This window comes from Cotesia typhae, unplaced genomic scaffold, assembly GCF_013202065.1.
Source record: "Cotesia typhae breed Kobodo isofemale line unplaced genomic scaffold, CoteBio_Ctyphae contig_5, whole genome shotgun sequence".
NCBI lineage: Eukaryota > Metazoa > Arthropoda > Insecta > Hymenoptera > Braconidae > Cotesia > Cotesia typhae.
In genome coordinates, this window is record NW_027423757.1 from 4,786,020 (window position 1) to 4,808,802 (window position 22,783).

Here is a 22,783-nt window from a genome sequence, read left to right on the forward strand (position 1 = left end):
ATTAATTTTGGCGTATGTAATATACATCGATACCCACTTTTAATTCGTATCCTACAATATTTATATATATATATATATATATATATATATACTCTGAGTACTTTTGACTGTTATACTCAGATTCACCGTAATATAACCAAATTATATATGATATAGAGTTTATAAACATTGTTTTAAGTTTCGGATAAGGATTCAGTATCATATGAAATTTAAACATTCTAAACACACGAAGATAGAAAAGGGAAAGGGAATAGAAGGAAAGAATGACTTTTGGCATAACACATATTTTAGTCTCATTATAATGAGAGAATGAGACCCTTTTCAACTAGGACAACTCATTGTCTTCTATTGCTCCACCGGTGCAGCTTCTGGTACTCTTACAGCCACTCTTATTGCTATACGGTTCGCAGTGAAGTACAGCCCTCAGCTCTTAGATTTAAAAGTAAATACATCTCGAGTGTATGAGTCTGTTCTTGAGCTGCATAAGTATACCTGACCACGACACGTGATATCCGCTCCTTGACCTGCTTTTACCAAATTCAACTAACTACTATGTATAATGTTCAACAACTGGTCTCTGAACATTATTAAAAATAAAATCTTGATCTTGAATTTTAATTTTAATTAAAAAGAAGGAAAATATTAATTATTATTATGATTATAATTATTATTTATATTTTCAGATTTCTCTGAACCACGTTTAATTAATTTAACGTGAGAGTAAATGAGCAAAAAATGGTATTAGTTGACGACAATAAAACGTACAACAATATAATCTAATACGGGCGTAAAATGTTAAAACTTTAGTTGACAATTAATTAATTTAGGCAAAGAATAAAAGACACTATTTTAATAAATTCTTTAAAATAAGCAGAGTCCGTGAAGTCGTTGAAAGCTTTACCCGCAGAATGATGATAGTAATTGTGTTGCACGTTCCTGCGTTATTTTCATGACCCTGGGACTGTGTAGAGCAAAATATCTCGGCTTTACAGGCACTCACATTGCTTGAAATCTCGAGGATGAAATATTCCAGGCTTTCATTTCCCTCGGGGCATCGTGTCCTATTTAGGTGTCACCGCAAGTGCGCCTGTCCCGAGGATTCTACTCTGAAATACACGGCGTACCGCAGAGTCTACTGTGATACACACAATAATAGATTTTTAGAAAATTTTAATTATAAATATTTTCCATGCATATTATCCCTCTAGCTTTATAAATATTTATTCGCCAATTTACAAGCTAATTTATTATTAATTATTATTGTTATTATTATTAAACCAGAGCTGCTTTACTTTTTTTATGAAAATAATTATTTTCATCATAAATTTCACACTAAGTTTCGGTACTTTTTGTTAATTGAGTACTGGATAGAACAGAAATAGAATAATTTGTCGCGAGCATTCCCAATGATGGACACAAGTTATGGCTAATGAACGAGATCTCATCTGGGTTCATTCGATTAAATAGTAATCTCGAGTTAGATTGGATCGATTGCTATTACCGATCCTCTGTCCTTCTCTCTCTCTCTCCACCTATACTTCCTCACATTATTTCTCTTCCGCATCGACCTTCATTGCCAGCCTATTTTACAGAAGAGAGGAGATACACCCTATTCACTGCTATGATGCAGATCTATTCACGCTTCTCGTTTAAATATACTACACTGGTTCGTTTAGTACTCTAAGAGGTTATACCGTATATGTACAACCGACTCAGGTCATTGTTTGATCAGTCATTTGATATCGATTTAATTGGGCTACATTATAAATATATTAGATATCTGATGAATATATATACTAAGTTGAACCGAAAATCTGCTTTTTTTAAATTTTTATTACAAATACCAAAAATATTGTTTTTTATGTTGAAAAATAATGTTTGCAAAAGAAAAAAATTTTAGGTTTATTTCTTAAGCTCACTAATTTTGTTCAAAGGTTATTTTTCTTTATGGCCTTAAAAAAGTCTAACGATGAAAAAGTTAAAATTTCTGATCGAACATCGCCAAAATTTATGTTACAGAATTTTCTACGGCTTCTAAGATAATAAACTTTAAAATTTTAGCATTAAGAAATCTATTTTTATTTTGAATTCCAAAAAGTTTTTTTTTTTTTTTTTTTGACATGACACGATATTTTATTGGACAATCATTCTGATGAGATTATTCTAAAAATTCTCAGACTTGAAATACTCAGTCATTTATCCTTTGTCAACGCAGCGGGATAGGACTCCTTCGCTTAAGATCTCATAATAAAAAATAAAATAAATTTAATTCAATATTTTTTTTTTACCAGCCAAGCATTTTTTTTTCGTCATTAATATTTTAAAAATCTCAAATAAGATTTTTTTCTCCTTCTTTACATTAGCGTCCCATTTTCCATTTTCACTGTAATAAATATTTTTTCTCATTAACTATAATAACTTCTCTTTCGTACTTGATAATTTAAAAATTCTTAAATAGTTTGAATTTATATATTTTATTTTTATTAATCTCTCAGTCAAGTAGCCAAGTTGCAGTAGCTCGAGGAGGGAGAGTTAAACGAAGGGTGAACGAAATTACGATTACGGTTATTACTAGCATAATTATGATTACACGAATTTACTCAAGCAAAGCAAGTAGCGCAGGGTAAAGATAATCCGACTTAATCGAGCGATTTACACGGCAAGATTTTTACACTTTTCATCTCTTTTTATATATCTAAACTTATGATAATCTCTTGTATCGCTGCGTTTATGCATTGTTGTAAAACGAAAATTGACAAGAGTGTATGCAAGCGTTAAAGAGTAAGTGTACACACCGGCTGAAGTTTAAAACGTGACCCGGACAAATGATTTAATCCGCCAGGAAAAGCATCGGATAATGAAATGGAAAAAGTAAAAAAAGACGGATCACAGGAAGAAAAAAATAGAAAAGCAATGATCCTCAAGCGGAAGAACAAGATGAAATGGTTGAGAAGGAAGTCGATAAGAATAAATCCACCAAGTAACATTTTAATTCCTAGAATTGGCAGTCGGCTCGCGTCTTATATAATCGATCTTATTTGCAAGTGAATCAGAAACACAAAAGCAAAAATAAAAAAATGAAAAAAAAATGAGTAACTCAAATTCAAAGCTTAAGCCAACTAACGAAGTAAACTATGACTCGCTTTTCGCTTTTTTCCTTAACGCGATTTTCATCCGCCTTATTTTTCTCATTATGATCTTCCGTAACTACCAAAGAATGCTTTTTTTTTTTTCAACATATTTTTTCTTACTTTTTACAACTTCAAAGCTGCCCATTTGTAAGTCGTATAAAACGAGCTGTGACGCACGTAGCTCCATAGTTTCCCGGTAGATGCAAAAATTTTTTCTCCTCAAACTTTTCACTACGACTTACTTACGTACTTAAACTTATACTGACTAGTTTTAACCTATGACTTTTTCCGTGGTTTCCAAGCTAAGATTTTTTTCTCACTTATTTTCTTTGTCTACTTCAATCTTGTCTGCGAGCATACCTTTGTAGAACCAAACACAGAGATATTGTCTGTCAGTAAATAACTTCACCCGAAAGTTTATTGAGTGACACGCTTTTGAAGCACATTGGACGTTTTTTATTAAGAAGAAAATTTTTCATTATTTTATTGTGTTCATATTTTCTTTCACCTTTTCGCGGTCAGGCTCTTGCAGCGGTATTATAGTCACCAAGTGTGCTTTTTTACTCTAAAGTAGATCACGTACGTATATCTAGATTTCAGCCACTCAAGTAGTCTTCTCAATTTTTTTCTTTCCTCATTTCTACTGCTCTTTAAGTTATTTTTCTGCACGGCGAGATATTTTTTTTTTTTAATCAGAAAATAAGTCAATAATCGTCTTTTGATTTTATTATTTCCACATCTAGACAGTAATAATTAAACCCAATGATCCGTTATGTCTTGCCAATAATATTGATTTAAAAGTTACATTTAATTACGTTAAATGTTTAAAAGAATTAAAATTATATTGTCCTTTTATCAGTTCACATACTGACCCAGACTAACCCAAATATTTATCCGGAAAACATTCTTAAAAATATTCTGTTTTATTAAAAAAGATGAAACTTTTCAGAATGATTTTCCTAGTTCAAAAGTTTTTTCTCTTGAATCAAGTTATATTGTTTTTTTTTTTTTTTTTTTTTTTTTCAACGGAGTATCGAAAACAAGATATTAAAGTATAACAAAAATATAAACTCGGACTATACAAGCTAACTGACCTTTTATGGCAGATTCTTTTGCAACCTTCCTCGAATATTTTTTAGCGAATCGCTTAGTCGGAGCACGTTCTTGAAAACGAGATTTCCATTGAAACTTCTGGAATCGCTCGACGTAACTTTGACACGGATATAAAAGAATCATGTCAACTATTAATTGCCCTATTCTTACACTTTAAAAATTTTAAAACAAAAACGAACCCTCACAAAAATGATGTCAGCGTTAATTTAATTATTATAATAGCTTATTTGCTCTGTACTCGAGAGTTGAATATAATTTATGGCACCAATTATTTTTTAAAACAAATAAAATTGTTATTAATTTTTTTTTTATTTGTGTTGTTTTTATTAAATCATAAGGAAAAACTTTTGTGTAATGTACGGTGAATCGATTTATTGTAAACATGAGCATCAAAGTTATTACATATGTATTAAAAATTCTTAAAATTCAACATATAACAGCGTTTCACCTACAACAAAGCTCTCTTTGTTTTGCATCACAACGCTTTGTTTATATTAATGGCTCGACCATTAGTAACTCTATACCCGCTACATAATACATATATAACTTCGCAGATATACAACCTTGACATTTTTTTATTTCTATTTTAATCTCGGTCATAAATTGCATCATTTTATCAAACGTATTTTTTAAAATTAAAACAAATATTACTTTAATGCTTAAAAAAATTAATTATAATTTTTTTTAGAATAATTTATCAGCATGAACATTTTTTTTAATAAAGAATAATTAATATTGATATTGATAATTGATATATTAAAATAACGTATTACATAGTCACATAATAATTTTCCCTTGAACATAAATCTATATTATCCTGTTTATATCACGTGTGATAATGATTAATGAGCTTTGATTTACACGAAGCTGCTCTAGAGAGGATCACTATTTATCTGAGGAAGTTGATAACCAAAAATAGTTGATAAGAAAAAATCATGATTCTATATTGGTAAAATTTAATAAATTATAGAGCTTATATTATAATGCATTAAATAATTTAGTATTTTGTGAGCGACAAGTTAAATGATTTGATGAACAAATTAATACAAAAACGCAAAAAATATATCATGAGAAAAGTTAATAGAAGATCTGACAAAAACATGAGTTTGCTGAATAATGTGAAAAGTTTAAGTAAAATGTCACTTGAAAGATTTTCAATGACCCATGTACAAAAAGTGAAGAGGATAAACGACTTAGAGTATTAACGAGGAAGTAACAAACGTTGTTTGTTGTCAGGTACAACGATGGAATTAAAATTTTAATAGACATAGCTATTTTACATAAAGATTAACTTGTTCACACAATCAGATAGTTAATAAAATCATGAATAAGCCATAGTTATATCAAGTAGTCACAAAAAACTAGAAAATTTTAAAACTATATTTAAAGTTTTAGAAGAAAATCTCTACTCTACCCTGCATATAGAATGAGAACAAAATTCAATGGGACTGTGAAAAAAAAAATACTGTTGATACAAAACCATTCATTTTTGATAACTACATGGAGAAAAAAAAACTAATTTATTAATCAAGTAGAAAAATTTTCTGAAGTAAGAAATTTTACTTGATTCAAAAATTTTCATGCTTTATTCATCCATTAAAGATTTCTTCCCTTTAATCAAGTTAATTTTTCTATCGGTATATTAATGATAAAGTGAATTGCTACCATGCAAATATTGATCCGCAACTGATTTTTGATAAAAAATAATGAAGCTAACTACTCCTATTGTGAGAGAACTGCTCTGCTCAAAATCGTGATCAAAACACCGCAATGAAAATTATTGGTACTCTAGTAACCACTATTTAGAGTTGATTGTTTATACAATTCGTAACTTACATATAACGCTGCACTGCACGCAATGGATATGGCTGTGTTAGCAATGTAACACATTGCTGTATGACTTAATATGCCTGAGCACAGCTCATCGTAACCGCGGTATTAAAGCCAGAGCTTATATTATATAGTATACATTATACATCTATACTGCGACATAATATTATATCTCAAAGAACAAGCTGTAAACAGAGGTGGATAAGATTATGAGTTGTATATTTTCCTCACTCTCATTCTCAATATCACTATCAGCTGACAATATCTCTGTCGTAAGCCTCATCAACAAACAGCTTCGCGTTTATGTTACCCGTAGATGGAATTAACACCCATGGAGTATCATGAGTATGCAGATGATGTGACTGGATCAAGCAGCAGGGGGTTGAATGGTATCAAATCCCTACGTAATATTACTGTAATATATGCAAATATTGATTATACAGAATAATTTCCAAATTTGAATTGGTTATTTACTATATTTTACACCTCCTTGTTTAATTTCCTACTAAGTCAAAAATCAAGTATGATAATCTTTAGAAAACTTCAAAAACAACTTTCTAATGAAAATATATTGTCGTAATAACTAATTGTATGATGAAAAAATTTCGTAACAACCAGATTACAGAGCATCAAATAAAATAAAATAAATAATTAAAATTTAAACTACTTAAAACAAGCTTCAAAGGCTCGTTAAATATAATGTATCTTCTTTTAATCTTTTTGAGAGGAATAAAATATTAAATTACATGTAGCATGGTACTTTTTTGAGCAAAACTTTAACCTAGCCTTTGACTTCCTTTGAGTGATCATTGTTTATTCAAGTTAAGAAAAAATTTCAAATCCTACTCAGTACAATATTAACTTCCATGACGTTTTTATCTCGTTATTTATTTTTATTTTTATTTTATTTTTTTTTTTTTTTTTAATCATAAAAAGTCTCACGCGTTGATTGTCATAATGACGAAGATAAAGATGCCTAAAAGTAGATGTTTTCCCTCGACAATCTAGCACCGGCACGGTACGGTAACTCCCAGGCGGATGTCATGGTTTATTAATGAAAGAAAAATGTTGAATTGTCGGATCCTGAATGTTACTGAATGGCTTGATGGGACGGAAAACTGAAGAATTTATCTGTTTCGCACGCTGCTTGAATCACTCACTGAAAATTTGGTGAAACATTTACACAGGAATGTTTACACTATAATGAAATAAAATATATCTTTCAACAGACCCGAGTGTTTTGAACATTATTATTTTAAACTGATATTCCCGTACGCTTTGAATGTCAAAATGACAATCTTCGATACTCCAAACTTGTCTTTTGGTGTTTGACGATAATAACTCGAACAGAAAGTTGTCTTTGCCCTCTTGCAAGCTCTTAACATCTCTGTACACTTCATCAATTTCACGACTGTTGACGACCAAGAACAACAACGGGTTTGTAATTAATTATAAACAAACTTTGTCTACATACTTGTGATGTCTACTTGAGTATCCTTCAAAGCGTAATATATTATGTAATTTTTAATTATTCTGCTCATGTCCGTTCGCTGACTATTAACATCAAAAAAAGCAATTAAAAATATGGGAAGATAACAATCGACAATTTTAATTCATGAGTCGGAAGAGAAAAAAAAATAGAAAAGTAAGAAATATTTATAATAAATTTGAATTGACATAAAATAATAATTTTGGAAACTAAACGTATGTGTATTGTTAGTAATACAATTATTTAGTCGCGGATGTTCGATTGTTATCTGAGCCAGTGATTAATACGAGTCGATAGTCAATTAACCGGAACACTTTCAATCAGATACGAATCAGTCGTTCTCACTGATGACTCATATAAGAGAGGGTAATTTGCGTGCTACACATACATATATATATACTTAGCTCATTTTCTTGCTCTCTCGTTTCGTAAATCCACCACCAGCTACTGTGAATTGGCTTTGAGTTATTTTACAAGACTATTCCATCTGACATATTATCAAGTTCACCAATCAGATATTTTTGATGAACAAGTTGTTGATATATAAACGTATTTATAGTCATATTTAATCATTATACCCGGCGTTTATACAATGAACGTCAGTGTCAAGCTTATCGTCATATAATTGTTATTCACGTCATGAAATTTTGTGAAATTAATTTAACCACTAGATAAACGCTGTCTAATTATTCACGACAAATTTATCATATTTAGATGCTTACACATAATTTGTTTACTAAACAATTATAATTTAACGAGCCGAAAGAGAAAATGTGTGTGTGTAAATCAAATTCCTATCATACACTTCGACCTAATTAGATTTTGAACGCGATTTGGCAATCATTATGGAATCATTTTTCAAAAATTTGTTGGATAACTCTATATATGATTTTGAGAGTAATCGAACTCATCAAAATTGAGTGAAATGGTCTGAAAGGCCAACCATTTCAAGCATTCGAAAATATTTTTTATTGGAAAATAGCATTCAATATTATCAGCATTGAGTACAGTGGAAATTACAGTATCCATAAAAGCAGGACTGCGCACGAATTCCTGACGGGCTATTATTTGATGATAAAATAAATATCTAACTTATTAATTATTTGATACATTAAATGAAAATTTTTTGATTAATTATCCTCAAAAATTAATAAAAAATATTTAAAATTATGATAAAAACTCACCGATCATCAGCGATGATATATTTCCATCTTGATTTCACACGCACAACAACAATGACGTTAAAATTAGCTGTCACCTGACAATTTTTTAATTTTTTTTAACAAGAAAATTTGTTCTAAAAAATTATTTTGAAAAAATTGCATTTTTAATTTATTAAAATTTCTACAAGTCCATTTTTTTAATAATTTTTTTTGTTATAATTTATTTTTAAAAAAAAATTAAAACAATTGTGAAGTGACAGCTAAATTAAATGTCATACAGCAACAAATCACTTTGAATATCTGTAATTAAATTAAAATATTAGTAACCAACATTAGTAATAAATCAATTAATTCATACTTATTTGATTAAGATTAATGGATTATTTAGAAATGCTGAATCAATGATGTGAATTACCTGAATCAACACTGAATGTCATTCTCCATATTAAAACTCACCACTAATGCCATCTACAACCTTTCAATCTCACGCTTTTACTGTGTAGGTTTTTTAATGATTTTAATTAGAAATTGTTTCGAATAATAATGATAAATTCAGGAAAATTATTTTTTTTCTCTAATTTCTAAAGACTATTTAGATAATTGTATTACGTTAAATATAACCTTCACGATAAAAATAGTACACTCGTACCGGTGTTTCGAAAAGTACGCGACGGAATTATTATTTAAACGATTTTATTCAACGACTTAGTAAATTATTTTATCAAAATATTGTTATTAAATATAAATAAGTGACTATTTTATGTTTTCGAGCATTATTCATTAATTATTATCCGTATTAATAAAGTTCTTAACCGGACAATGGTCGGGAGACGCAATTACTCGAGACACTCGATGCTGGTTGACTCGTTTCTCAAAATGGCCGACAATAACGGAAAACTCATTTTAGCGCGAAATTTAAAAATGGCAATAGCGGCATCTACAATATTTTGCCTTAATATTCTTGTTTCTGAACTTCTTGTTTTTTTTATCTTTGAAACTGTTAAAAAAAAAAAAAAAACGTGATAAATGCATAATAACAATTCTGTTTATAATTATCTGAACTTTTTGATCCTTTATTTACTATAAAACTATTATATGTCGTCAACAAATTACAGACAAAAAATTTTAAACTATTATATGGTGAAAAGGTTACAATGATAAATTGATAATTAAGAAACAAACAGAGGAACCACCAATTTCACTGAATTAAATAAATAAACGTGAAAAGAAAATAAATCGCAGTTGTTTCAATTAAATTTTTAATTTCATTCAAGACTTTGGTGCTTATTTAAATTTCCCGATTCAACAATTTTCCCAGCTGCCTTTTTTGAATGTACTCGAAATTTATTCACAGCTATTGCAATGAAAGATTATTTTCCCGATGTATTTATTTATTTTTTTTTTTTGTTACAGTTGACTCAATAATTTTAACATGCAATTCTAACATCCAATTAGTGTCAAATTCATTTTGAACAAGTATTTTATTTTACAAGTAAACAAATAAAAATTTTAAAGACAATGAAATTATTTTCTTTCAGATTAAGCGCAAGAAAAAAACTTATCAATAAAAAATAAAAAGTTGGGTAATGCAATAATAATTTCTGTAGAGCATTAAAATGAACAATTTAATGTGTAATATAAGTTTTTACGTTTGCCCCGAAATGGAAAAAAAAAAAAAAATAAATAAAAAACTTGCTCCAAAAACAATTACATTATTTACATAATATTTACATGCGTGTAAATTACCACTGTTTATATAATTGTTCATTATCAAATACTCAATTATTAAATATTCAAATTCATTTAATATTAAACATTATATCAATCATAATCTTTAATTAAAACTCTATCAATTTATCAACTAATAGAGAACGTATCAAATATTTTGCTTTTAGAAAAAATACACTCATACATTAGTTAATATTAATTAATTAAAAATACAAGCAATAGAAAGGGGCATCCGTGATATAGAAATTTCAATCTTTTCTTTGTTTTAATAGAGACATTCTCAACTTTATATTTTTTTTGTTAATATTTATAAATTTTTATGTAAAGCATTTGCATACGTAACATTCATGCGAATTTTTATTTATTTATATAATCAATACTGATTTTTTTTACCAACATTGCTGCACATTCAGTTAATACTAATATATATTTATATTTATATGTATGAGATATATTTATTTTATCATTAATATGAAATACTCGCAAGTTTTGTGATTCTCCCCATGGGAAATAGAAAAAAATAAAATAAGAAAAAAAATATCAAGACAAAAATTATTATATATTTTTATAATATTATTGCCGAGCGCGCATCACAAAAATATTCGCGAAGGCCTTTTTTTTTTTTTTGCATTAAACTTTGATATTTTAAATTCGCTTCTTATTCATTTTATCATCAATCTTATGATTCATATTTTACACACTTGTATTTGCATATTTAAATTTAATTATCATTTAATATTTGCGACAATAACGATTGTTATATTTAATTATAATACTAAGGTATAAACAACATCCAGCAAAAGTGTTCTAATATTAAAATAATAAAATTAAAATTCAATTACCATTCATTATTGTATTCTTATTAATTTTTTTTTTTTTTCGATATTAATTTTAATTTTTTTCTTCATCTTTTGTAATATTAGCTTTACATTAATCAATATAAGAGCTTACTATATATATATATTTATATTTTTTTTTAACAAGGTTTATTAGTTTTAATATTAACATAACAGCCTGCCAGCAGCATAAAGACTTACAAGTTTTTTTAATTTTTTATCATTGATTTTTTTTTTTATTATTTTTATTTTTATGTTTAATAAATATCTCAGTATTAGCCACGACTTAGCAAGACTAAAAAATTTCTAATACCAAGTGATGATTTTTTACCATGTCAATGTTATTTAAGCAAACGATTCTAAAGTTTTATAAACGCTGATTATTATATTTATTTAATATTCTGACTTGCTGGGTAGAAAGGCATCTAGTGGAACATAATTCGGCCTGATGATACAAGAATTTTTACATATTTTTCTTAAATATCTAACAATTTAATAATTATAATAATAATGATATTAATTAATAAAAATAATAATAATAATAATAATAATAATAATAATAATAACTACCATCCGAGTGGCCTTGGCACCTTGGTGAGTGCTCGATAAGAGGCAGTCCATTTGATTCCCTAAAACCCGAGGAAATTTGGCGGTATTGCAAAAACGAACGGGGAAAAAAAGTATCCGTTTATTTTATTTTATTTTATCATTTTACTATTATTTTATCTTTTCTCTCTTATTATTATTTTTTTGTAGTGTTTGTTCATTGTATCGTAATATAATATTAAACAATTCTAACATTGTATTATTAATCTCCTTAGTCAACTCAATTCACAACTAATGTTTAAAATCGAATAGAATTAACTGATTAGATTTAAATTACCAAACTTTTAATTTTCTTTTTTTTTTTTTTTTTTTTTCGCATTTAATCATTAAGATGCTTACCAAAAAGCGCAGTTAAGCATTATCTATCTCATCGTACAAAAAGTTTTGCGAGAAGTTCTTCTCTTCGTTTATTTATTTATTTTTTTTTAATTAGTTTTTACATACAATAAATTGCACATTACGGTTTATTAATAACCGCAGGCAAGCTGGATGATTATTTATTTTTTTTTTTTTTATATTCAATTACTAACGTCGTTTATTATCCAAAAGATACTTATCATCAACTGTGACTATTGGGTCTGTAATTTATTTTTCTGTCATTAACTGAAGAATTAATTCGTTAGTTTTATGTTTTTTGTTCTTTAAAGTTTACGTAAGAGATGGATTAAATTTTTTAGACAAATATTTAACATTTGATAACAGAATAAAAAGCAGATATCCGGCATCCGCAACAGTTACTTTTTTTGCAATGTTGAAAAATTTCACTCAGCCTCAGAGATTTCAAACTCTTACTCTGAAATATCTGCATCAGAAGAGAGGATACATCGGAAGAGAAATCGGCAGGGACTAGCAGTTGTTTGGATCTGGTGGTGTAACGAGGTACTCATCCGCACGTTTATGATCTGAGAGAGCCCGCATTGTATACGAGTCCTGTGGTAGTTCACTTTTTCTTCGTAGCAACGGCTTTGATTTATTGGTATTTGTCATTTTCTTTGCCTGTATAATTAAATCATTTTATATTTAGTTTTTGATCATCAAAATTACGACTAAAAATATTAGGATTATTATTAATAATATTGTTATTTATATCTTTATATTTTTACTTAGATACGAGATGCATGTAATACGTGAATCATATTATTAGATACCGTTACTAATGTACTGATTACTTAATGCCCGTACCTCGTTAGCCTTAGCCTCGATTTTTTCTAACGTAAGCGGTGTCGCATCATTATCAGCGTCCTCGTCCAACGGTGGACTGTCCAAATGCTGCGACAGATTGTGCGAATTGTTTAGGAGACCTTTCGTAACCACCGTGTAACTTGGATGTCGTATTGCAAGTGCTTCAACACGATTCCATGCTTCATCACGATCTTTCAGCATTCGTTTTTCTCTTTGCCGATCCTTTAAATTAAATAAATGATTAATAAATTTAAAATATCAATTTGATGGTGACTTAAATTTTTTATCAATTGAAATATTTTTATTTTTTCTAATTAAATTCACTTTGATTCATCCGATTAAATTTTCTTTTTACATCCGGCCATCAGTATAAAAATAAACGGTCGAATCAAAAACAAAAAAAACAATTGAGGTAAAATTAAACAAGGATTAAACCTTCTAGACTGCAGTTGTGAATTATTAACTGAGTTAATAATACCCTATTAAGTATGTGCAAATTTAAGTAATTAAAAATTGAAAATTACAATTTAATTTATAACTAGTACAATTAATTTTTGTATCAAGTCTTGTAAGAGAATTATGGTTTATTAACTTGAAAATGAAAATTAGTTCAACTTGTCGACATTAATAAATAAATACCTGGAAATATTGCTGAGTACATTCATCAAAAACTTTTTGATTCATTTCCATGAGACGTTTCAATGCATTATAAATCAATCCATGAATTGTTTTATTCCAATGATTACGCGAATTTTTATATAATGCAGGATACATTATTGGTAAAATAAATGAGTAATTGTCGGATATTAACGACATAATGTATTCATTGTTCCAATAATACAATGTTCGTTCTGCCACCTATTAATTTAGTTGATAGAAATTTTATTATCATCATTACTAACAATAAATATATATATTTGTTTTATACTAATTATTGACAATTGATTTAAAATAGTTACCTGAAAGTGTGGGGAAGAAACGCACTTAGCAAGTTGTCTAAAAAGTGGATCCATAACTTTCTGAAACTCAGCAGGCTCGATAACATCCAGAATTTCCTCGAGTTCATTAAGGAACATGACCTCCTTGGGTGAGTGAGTCTTGGGCCAAAATTTAAGAAGATTTTTTATGACTGGCTCCGTTAAATTTGGATCTTTTTCAAGAAACTGTACAACACAGTATGCAAGTTGCGGATGATAAACAGACAACGACTTGGCTTTGTGAAGAGGTAAAAGAACTTTTAGCAAAAATATCTTGTGCTCTTCTTTGAGCGGTAAAGCAAAACCATTGATAATACTGTAACAATAATAAAAATAAATAAAATTGATATTATATTATTAATATCAATATTAATAATGACCATAATCCATTTATTATAAAATCGGATTATGTCCTACTTAAGAACAAATCATTTCAAGTGTCATATTATTAAAATTAAGTAGCGAAAATTGCATCACCTCCCAAGAATCTCTAGCAACTCGGCAATTCCATTATGATGCTCAGTTTCATAAATAAATCGATAGAAAACATTATTTATCTGCTTTCTAATGTACGCGCGTAGACCCAAAAATTTTCCATAAATTCTGTGAAGTGTCGTTTTTAAGAAATCTCGTTCACGTGGATCCTCCGAGTCAAATAACTCGAGCAGTTGTAGCACAAACTTGTGATCTATATAACGCTTGGCAATTGTCGGCTGAAAATCCGGTGACTCGAGCAGTCGTAGAAAAAATTCATAGACCAATTGTAAGTGAGGCCAGGCAGCCTCAAGGGTTGGCTCGTCCTCTTCCGGATCAAACTCGGCGCCATTCGGATTCGAGGACGGTGGGAGGGTCCGGAACAGATTCACAGCAAACTACAGAAAATTATTTTTCCACATTAAAAACAATAATACAAATACTCTGTAGGCGGTATATATACAACCATCTACCATCATAATCCGAAATTACAAACAACTTGAATTAATTAGTAAAATAATAATGATGAATAAAATACAAACCATATTTACTGCCTCGGGATAAACAACTTCTGTAATTACGCCTTTGTTCTTTGTAACATACTCGACCATTTCGAGCAATGCGCCGCGCTTCACTTCTTTCCATTTTAAATCAGATAATGGATCAGATTCAAAATCAAACAGCACGCAGCACTGCCGTAATTTCTGAATAAAAAGTTCTTCCCGTTCGTTTGGCGCTTGAGCTTCTGCAAAAAAATATTTAATTCCTTTACTTTGAGTTAATCAAGCATACTTATTAATGAGTGAACTGTAAAAAATAATGAATAATAAATGATAAATAATAAAGTAAAATAAAAAATATCCATAAAACTACCAATAAGCAACGGCTGAAGTGGTTGATAATGTAAAGCGGAAATTGGTTGATATTGTTTATTAGAATCATGAGGCTGTATTACGGCGGCAAATGCTAAACCCTGATGAAAACTCGGACTTTTAGGTAACCCACTACCCAAAGAAGGGCTTATACCGCCAACGTGAACCATCGTGTTTGTATTTAGAGGTCAAATTAGGGCAATGCTCCCTGCACCGGTTACTGGATCATTCAAGCTCACTCAGTAAAAGCTGCGTACTACCGGCTCACTAGAGCAAACACTAGTCCAATCAATGTGCCCTATTAATTTTTATACTTATTTTTATTAATACTTTTACTTTATCTATCACAAGTCCCTTAGTATGATGATAAATCAGTCGTAACCCCTTTGAGTTAATAAATTAATCAAAAATGGACGGAAGATATACAAATATAACTTTATTGGTTTTTATGATAATTTAAAACCAACTGGAAGATTTTTAACGTATCAAAGTTTCATTACAATTGTTTTTTTTTATTTTTATTTTTGTTATTATTTATTATTATTATTAATATAAAATAACAATGATAATAATCATAATATAGAATACAAATGTCAAATGTCAGTTTGGCAGTTAATCGATATTATTTCGTCGCACTGGTAAAAAATTAATTAAGATATGTATTAATAAAAAATTTATTTAAAAAAATAGTCTGCGTTAAAGTATTTATAATTTTAGTTGTTACTGTTGTCAGTATTGCTGTTGTAAAAATGTTAATCCACGGCATAATAGTAAATAGATAAGGTCTTTGACCAAACAAACAGTGTATTGATATTATGAAGAGAAAGACGACACAATTATTATTGAAAGTACTTTCTCGTGTGAGGGTTGTAGCACGCTTAGAGGGTGACTGTTTACTTCCATTCTATTCTGTAAAGGTTCGGGGCCAGGGACCAGTACATACTACGACCTCGCGGCGTCTGCGCGACCCCAACGAACAATCGATATCCTCTGACGTAAGTAATTTATTCTTGCAATTGGAGATACAAGAACAACAGAACGGGTCTTATTCACTTTCAATACCAATGTAACCAGCAGCATTGAGAAAGGCCAGGGTGCATCCTTTTATTTTTACCTTTTTGCCTTTTTTTGTTTCCAGCGACTTCTTCGTCCTGCGTTATTTTTACTACGTCTATTTTACTGCTCTTATGTTATACTCACCTAGCTCATTGAATTTTCATTCAATTTACCCGGGAAAAGATATTTTTAAATAAACTTCGTTACCATGAATTTATTTAATAATTTATCCCTACTAATGATCTCGTCTGATGATTCACAATTTCTTGGTAAAATATTTTTAGATTTTGTAAATTATTTAAAATTAAAATTAAAAAATTAAAATATTAATGTCTGAAAAAATAGATAGAATTTTTTTTTTTCCAAATATTGTCAAGTACATAGAATTTTTATTTCAATAAAACATAAACTGTAAACATGTAACTAAATAATTAAAAATCTTTTGAAATTACAAATGTATTCAAAAAGCTTTAATAAACGCTCAACCGTCAAAGCTCATAAAAAATATAAAGTATACTTTCAATAAATTATCAACTGTCCTACTTTTTTACATTCGCCCAGTTTCAATATAAATCCGTCGAATCGTTTGAACACAAAAAAAAACTATTTATAAATATCTCAAGTATTTTTTATATGTAATCTTCAGTATTAGTAAGCCAAAGAAAAAAAAACATATATGTATATTTATAATGAAATAAAACTTACCGGCAATGAAGGGTAATTTTTGAAGTTCACGATTCTTGGATATATTGAACCTCGAGCTGTTTTGCCTTTTGTCCTTCTTGATAACCGGACCACCCGGTTGGTATTTCATTTTGTTGATCAACGTAGGCGGTGGTGGAGTGCTCCCTCCAGGCGGTCCACCCGCCACCTTATTATTCTATCAACAAAAAAAAATAAATAAAACAATCACATTGATTAATAAAATCTAATATCTAAATAAGTAAAAATCATAAATCAAATCTATTAATAATAAATAGTTAATAATAGATTTTTGTCGGATTGTATATATATATATATATATATATATATATATATATATATATATATATATATATATATATATATATTATAATATAAAACATGCGAACAACACACATACAGATGTGTGTATTGATGTACACACAAATCCACAGGAGAAAATAAAATGGCCTAGATAGATTTAAAAAGTCATCTGACCGATCTCGACCGAGATAAGTCAGTATTATCATCATCACAGTTGGACAATTACTCATTTGCCCGTTGGCTATATTATCCAATGTATATTACATCTGTATTATATTATCGAATTCAACCTGCTATAGATAAACATCCACACAATAACCATTATATCAACAATATCAACCAACAATAATTCAGTATATCTACTTAAATTAAATTAAATTAAAATTATATAATAAAAATAACATGCCTTACGTCTGAAGACATTTCCAAAAGCTAAATTACTGAACGTTTGCATTTTATTTTGCATTATTGTCCCAAAAAATAACAGTTAATTAATAGTCACACTCATTAATATGATACACAAATTCAAATAATTATATCCACTGATTTTGTATCTGGTGTACATCATTGTAAATTTATAATTATCAATTAACGGAACAATTATTATTAATGGTAGTGCTGGTAGTAGTTAATATTGTTGTTAAGTTTTATCATTTATAGAAGTGTGAATTATTGAATTATAAATATCGATAAAAATAAACACATAACGAGATCATTAGCTTTCACTGTATGGTAACTAATACAAGGAATAAATAAATAATAAATTGCGTTTTAATATCGTTGTTCACGTCAATATAGTAGAGTATCCTTATTATCAAACAAATACTAATTATTAAATTTCTTCCTTGTTAATAAAATAAATATTTAAAATTTTTTTAAATTTATAATTTCTGTTTTCTTCGTCTTGGTCTTGGTCTTGGTCGAAGTCGTTGTAATCTCACAGCGTTGACAAGGTCGCAGTATGCCACTGGCAATTATAAAAATGACTATCACGCTCGTGACCGAGAATCGAATTACTTGCGACACCACGTTTTGGCGAGCAATCGGCCAGTGGCACGCTGATGATGCGGCTGTCATTGTAACTGTAATTACAATTACACCCGCTCTTTATACATCACTATCTTCCATTTAAATGTCTCAATTTCATACATAAATCTTCCATATACAAGTATTACAATAAACCAAAGTCTCAAACATGGTGACAACTTTTTTTTCTTAATGTATTCATTATGAACACACACAAATCTTCAATTTAATTACATTTAACAGATAAACTTTGTGATATTTTTAATGACATTTAAACTCGTTCATTAACACAATAATGTAGTTATACATTTTAAAATTATTTTTGTTCTTTAATTAGCTAAATAATATTAAATATAAGAGCGCGATAGTTATTAACATCAACTGATTCACACATATAACGCCGTATTGATAAAGATAAATACATCGCAGTCGATAATTGTCGTCAATCAATAATCTATTGGTTATTATTGTTATTCAAATTGTATTTTTTAAATTTTATTATTAGCAATATGTATTGTAGTAATATATTGTACATTAATAGAACAACAGGATTCGCAAAAAATGTAATTTAAAAAAAAAAAAAAAAAAAAAAAAGTCAACAACGTAGTGATGAATCGAGGAACTACGCGCAAGAGTTAATGTAATGTAATGCTGTTGTAATGTATAGTAATTCACGTGAATATTTTTCTCCTCACACTACCGATCGTCCCTGAAAACGACGTACACGGTGTATTGCGTCGCAGAGAGAAAGAGAAAATTAAGTTTTAAAAGATATATATCTTGAGAGAAAGAAAGATGGAGAAGAAGATAGAGAATGAGCTGTACAGACGCGGATATATGTGTTCTTTCCTATTTAGACTTGTTTTTACTTGGTCCATACACACGTAATGTAAACATGTTTGATCACCTTGTTCCATATACCTCAACACAGAGTTCAATATACTTGGACACGTTGTCATTACAATTTGCAATTTATCTTTTATTTTGCGTTATTTATTTATTTATTTTGGTGTAAACTTTTAATGTTAAGAACAAATACTGCTGAAATTGGCAGTTACGTTCGAATGAAGACATGGATAAAAAAAAAACTGGCTGTGTGGGATGCTAAGAATGTACGAATGTATTAATATTATAGGGTGATGTTTATATACACTGGACTTTAAATAGATTCAATCGGCTTTTTCTCATTTTTTTAACAAGAAAAAGAGTTAAGACACGAGCCTTAGTTTACGTTGTCAGTATAAAAATCAATTTTTATAGTTTTCTGAAGGACAAACCGTGTAGCTTTATTCAATAATAATTCTCAATTTTATATTTGTTCATTAGTTTTTTTTTTTCTTTTGTTCTCGAGAGTAATATAAATATTACCAATGAAAATTTTAATTATATACGTAAAAAGTTTACTTTTAATTATTTAAAAATAGAATCTCTACGATATTGATAACGATTGTCTTCTGCGCAATATACTAATTTACCTTTAGAAAAAACATTTCAACAATAATAGCAATGAAAATTTATAAATAAAATTATTACGTAAAAATTTGTTCAACCATTATTAATTTTCACAATGATATTATTTTACAATAATCTAATAATCAAGATATCTTGAGCCGTGCAAATGATATTGTTATTGATACGGCAACAAAACACAATAATAAGATGAGATATCGTGATTGTTGAGAATTAAATTTAAAAAATTACAAAAGAACATACACGAAGCTAGTGATATCTTTCACACGTTCGTGAAACATCGTGCACGAATGAGTTAAAGAGAGTAAAGCTCCGATGATAAAGTCACATTCAATACATAAATACATTTATAGTCTATATGTATATATATATAATTATATATCAAAAATATATGTATAAATAATAGACATCTATCTATAACAACATAAATACATAACTATGTATCTATGCAACATAAAAATGAACATTTTAATTTCCAGTTTACAATCAGTATTGTCCAGTTATCCTACATATTTATCTCGTCCAATATAGATCAACGAGCATATACATTACGTAATAAATTAATTACAGCAGTACAGGTCACGGGAATTACGTCTCTACACGACAAAGTACTAATACCCAAGCAATAAAATAATAAAAAATTATAACTAAATACTGGTTGTACTGGTGTAACATATGATAACATGATAAATGATGACGTGTCCAAGTAAAATATATTTATTTTGACGAGGTCTGCGACCGATACGTTGATATATAACCTAAGCATTATTTTTTTAAATTTCTTTAACACTAAACTCAACTGCAACAATTTAACAAACACCGTAGAGCTATTACATCAAAGTGCTTAGTCGCTGATTGCTGATTTCATTCAGTCTGTCTGTCAGTCTGACTGCCAGAAATCATCAATGTAAACCGTTAATGTCAGCATTTAACTTGTCAGATCATTAAAACAAATTAATTATCCTGACAAATAGCCAATATCTATTACAACCTGTTGGCAAATCATTTTCTTCAATATGATTTATTATTAAGTTTCTATAACACAACAAATTATTAGCTTACTAATTAGTTAACTAACTAGTGAGTTTTTTGATTATTAGATAATAAACAGTTAATGATACCAATACCTTCATCCATTGTCAATAAATTTTTCAAATGGTTTTAATAACATGATTATGATTATTAACAAACCCATTATTAAGCACCACACACCAATGCATTCGAATTAATGCTATAAAAGCATGAATACGTCATTTAATGACGTGTATGCATCAATTAGAGTTGTTATGACAGAATGAAATACCAGTGTATATACTTAGGAATAGTTATTGATAGTGATATTGATAATGGAGCTGTAATCTGTCAATTTAAACACACAGACAGACAGAGTTAGTTGACATTAGACCTCACCTCGTCCCCAGGTTCTGGATCCTTGCCATTCTTAGGCTTGTCCTTGGGCTTTCCTGACTCCTGTAAAGAATAGCAAAATTAATAAAAAAAAGTTAAAACAAATTTAATGATAAAGTTTTTGATTCAATTAATATATTAATAATTAATTATGTCTAATGAGCTAGTATGAATGAAAATATTAGTAATGAAAATAAATAATTTATTAATGTAATTGGGTGAATGATTTAATGATTAGTGATAAGTAATTAAAGAAAGAAGAAAAAAGAAACAGTACCATTTTCTTTGACGATAATATACGCGAGTATTGTTGTAAGTAGATAATTAATTAGCGCGATTATTTAATATTTATTATTATTAATATTATTATCCTTCTTGTAGTTGTAGTTGTTGTTGTAGTTGTAAGTATAGACTGTGTGTAGACCCTTTTGTCGTATGAACTGTTATTGTTTATTTATTATTGAACTAAATATAGAGCGAGGTGATGATTGCTGAATCAGGATACGTGTTACAAGACAGCGATGATGGTTGGTGGTAGCCAAGATTGCCGGGTTGTTGTGTGTGTTCCCCCCTAATTTTTTATTCAATTTTTTTTTTTTTTTTTTTTTTTTATTATTATATTTATTTATGTTGTTGAATTTAAAATTTATCTCTGGTAAATAATTAGTTTTCTTTTAGCTGGCTTAGTTTCTGTTGCACGACGACGACGGCTATGAAGACCAGACGACGACGATGACGAAGAGAGTAGATAGAAGACCAAGAAGAAGGAAATGAATTTAAATAAATCACGAATTTAGTTTGACGCATAAATACCACCACTAAATCATATAACAAAAACAATTTTTATACTTGTAAAAACAACACCCGAATTAGTTATTTAGAAATTTCATTTTACTTCAATAAACGCACCTTGTCTTTCTTTTGCTTGTTTGGCATAATTATTTAGTACGACTACTATTATTATTATATATTTATAATTATTTTAAATCACACTGTGATATTATTGTTGTTAGTTTTATAAGTATTACTATTTATTTTATATAATATAAATATCGGACGGACACGCTTTTTTAGATTTTAGCTTTACAATTATTATTTTTTAATCAAACTTATATAAAATAATCGTCGAAATATAACGGCTAGTACAGCCGACATCACTAGCACACGGCGTTCGTTACGCGGCGGCCATTGCCCATCATTTTGGTCATCTTTTCATTTGTGTTTTTCGCTCAGCGACAAAACTAATATTATATTAAGACAAGTATCGGTCGGTAATGTGAACCGCGACATTCTTATATCCATTATCAGTTATTTTATCATATATATTTCAAATATATCAACAATTACTTCCTTCTATTACGTATACACGATATATTTACATATTTAATTTATTTATTTTTTACACTGGTCTTTAAATA

General features: G+C 28.8%; 1 protein-coding gene and 1 long non-coding RNA gene across 4 annotated transcripts in view; both read right to left on the reverse strand.

Annotated features, from left to right (window-relative positions):
* Positions 1-9,221, reverse strand: part of LOC141530697 (uncharacterized) — a 31,910-nt gene extending 22,689 nt beyond the window's left edge. The window contains exons 1-2 of the long non-coding RNA XR_012479783.1: positions 9,142-9,221; positions 8,748-9,026 (exon numbers count right to left, since the gene is read on the reverse strand). This is a non-coding gene — a long non-coding RNA (uncharacterized LOC141530697). The remainder of the gene's footprint in view (positions 1-8,747; positions 9,027-9,141) is intronic.
* A 744-nt stretch (positions 9,222-9,965) lies between these two features.
* On the reverse strand, positions 9,966-22,545 carry LOC141530523 (serine/threonine-protein phosphatase 2A 56 kDa regulatory subunit gamma isoform). Of its 3 annotated transcripts, none has more exons than XM_074247684.1 (9): positions 21,643-22,545; positions 21,369-21,428; positions 17,163-17,337; positions 15,072-15,274; positions 14,533-14,927; positions 14,038-14,371; positions 13,718-13,936; positions 13,079-13,300; positions 9,966-12,892 (listed from the first exon to the last, which is right to left on the reverse strand). In XM_074247684.1, the coding sequence occupies exons 1-9, from the start codon at positions 21,643-21,645 to the stop codon at positions 12,743-12,745; spliced, it is 1,761 nt and encodes a 586-aa protein (XP_074103785.1). In that variant the 5' UTR covers positions 21,646-22,545; the 3' UTR covers positions 9,966-12,742. The 3 variants fall into 3 exon arrangements, with proteins under 3 accessions (XP_074103785.1, XP_074103783.1, XP_074103784.1); XM_074247682.1 differs by having other exon boundaries at positions 15,072-15,295; XM_074247683.1 differs by lacking the exons at positions 21,369-21,428; positions 21,643-22,545 and adding an exon at positions 17,869-18,841 and having other exon boundaries at positions 15,072-15,295.
* Between the last annotated feature and the right edge of the window lie 238 nt (positions 22,546-22,783).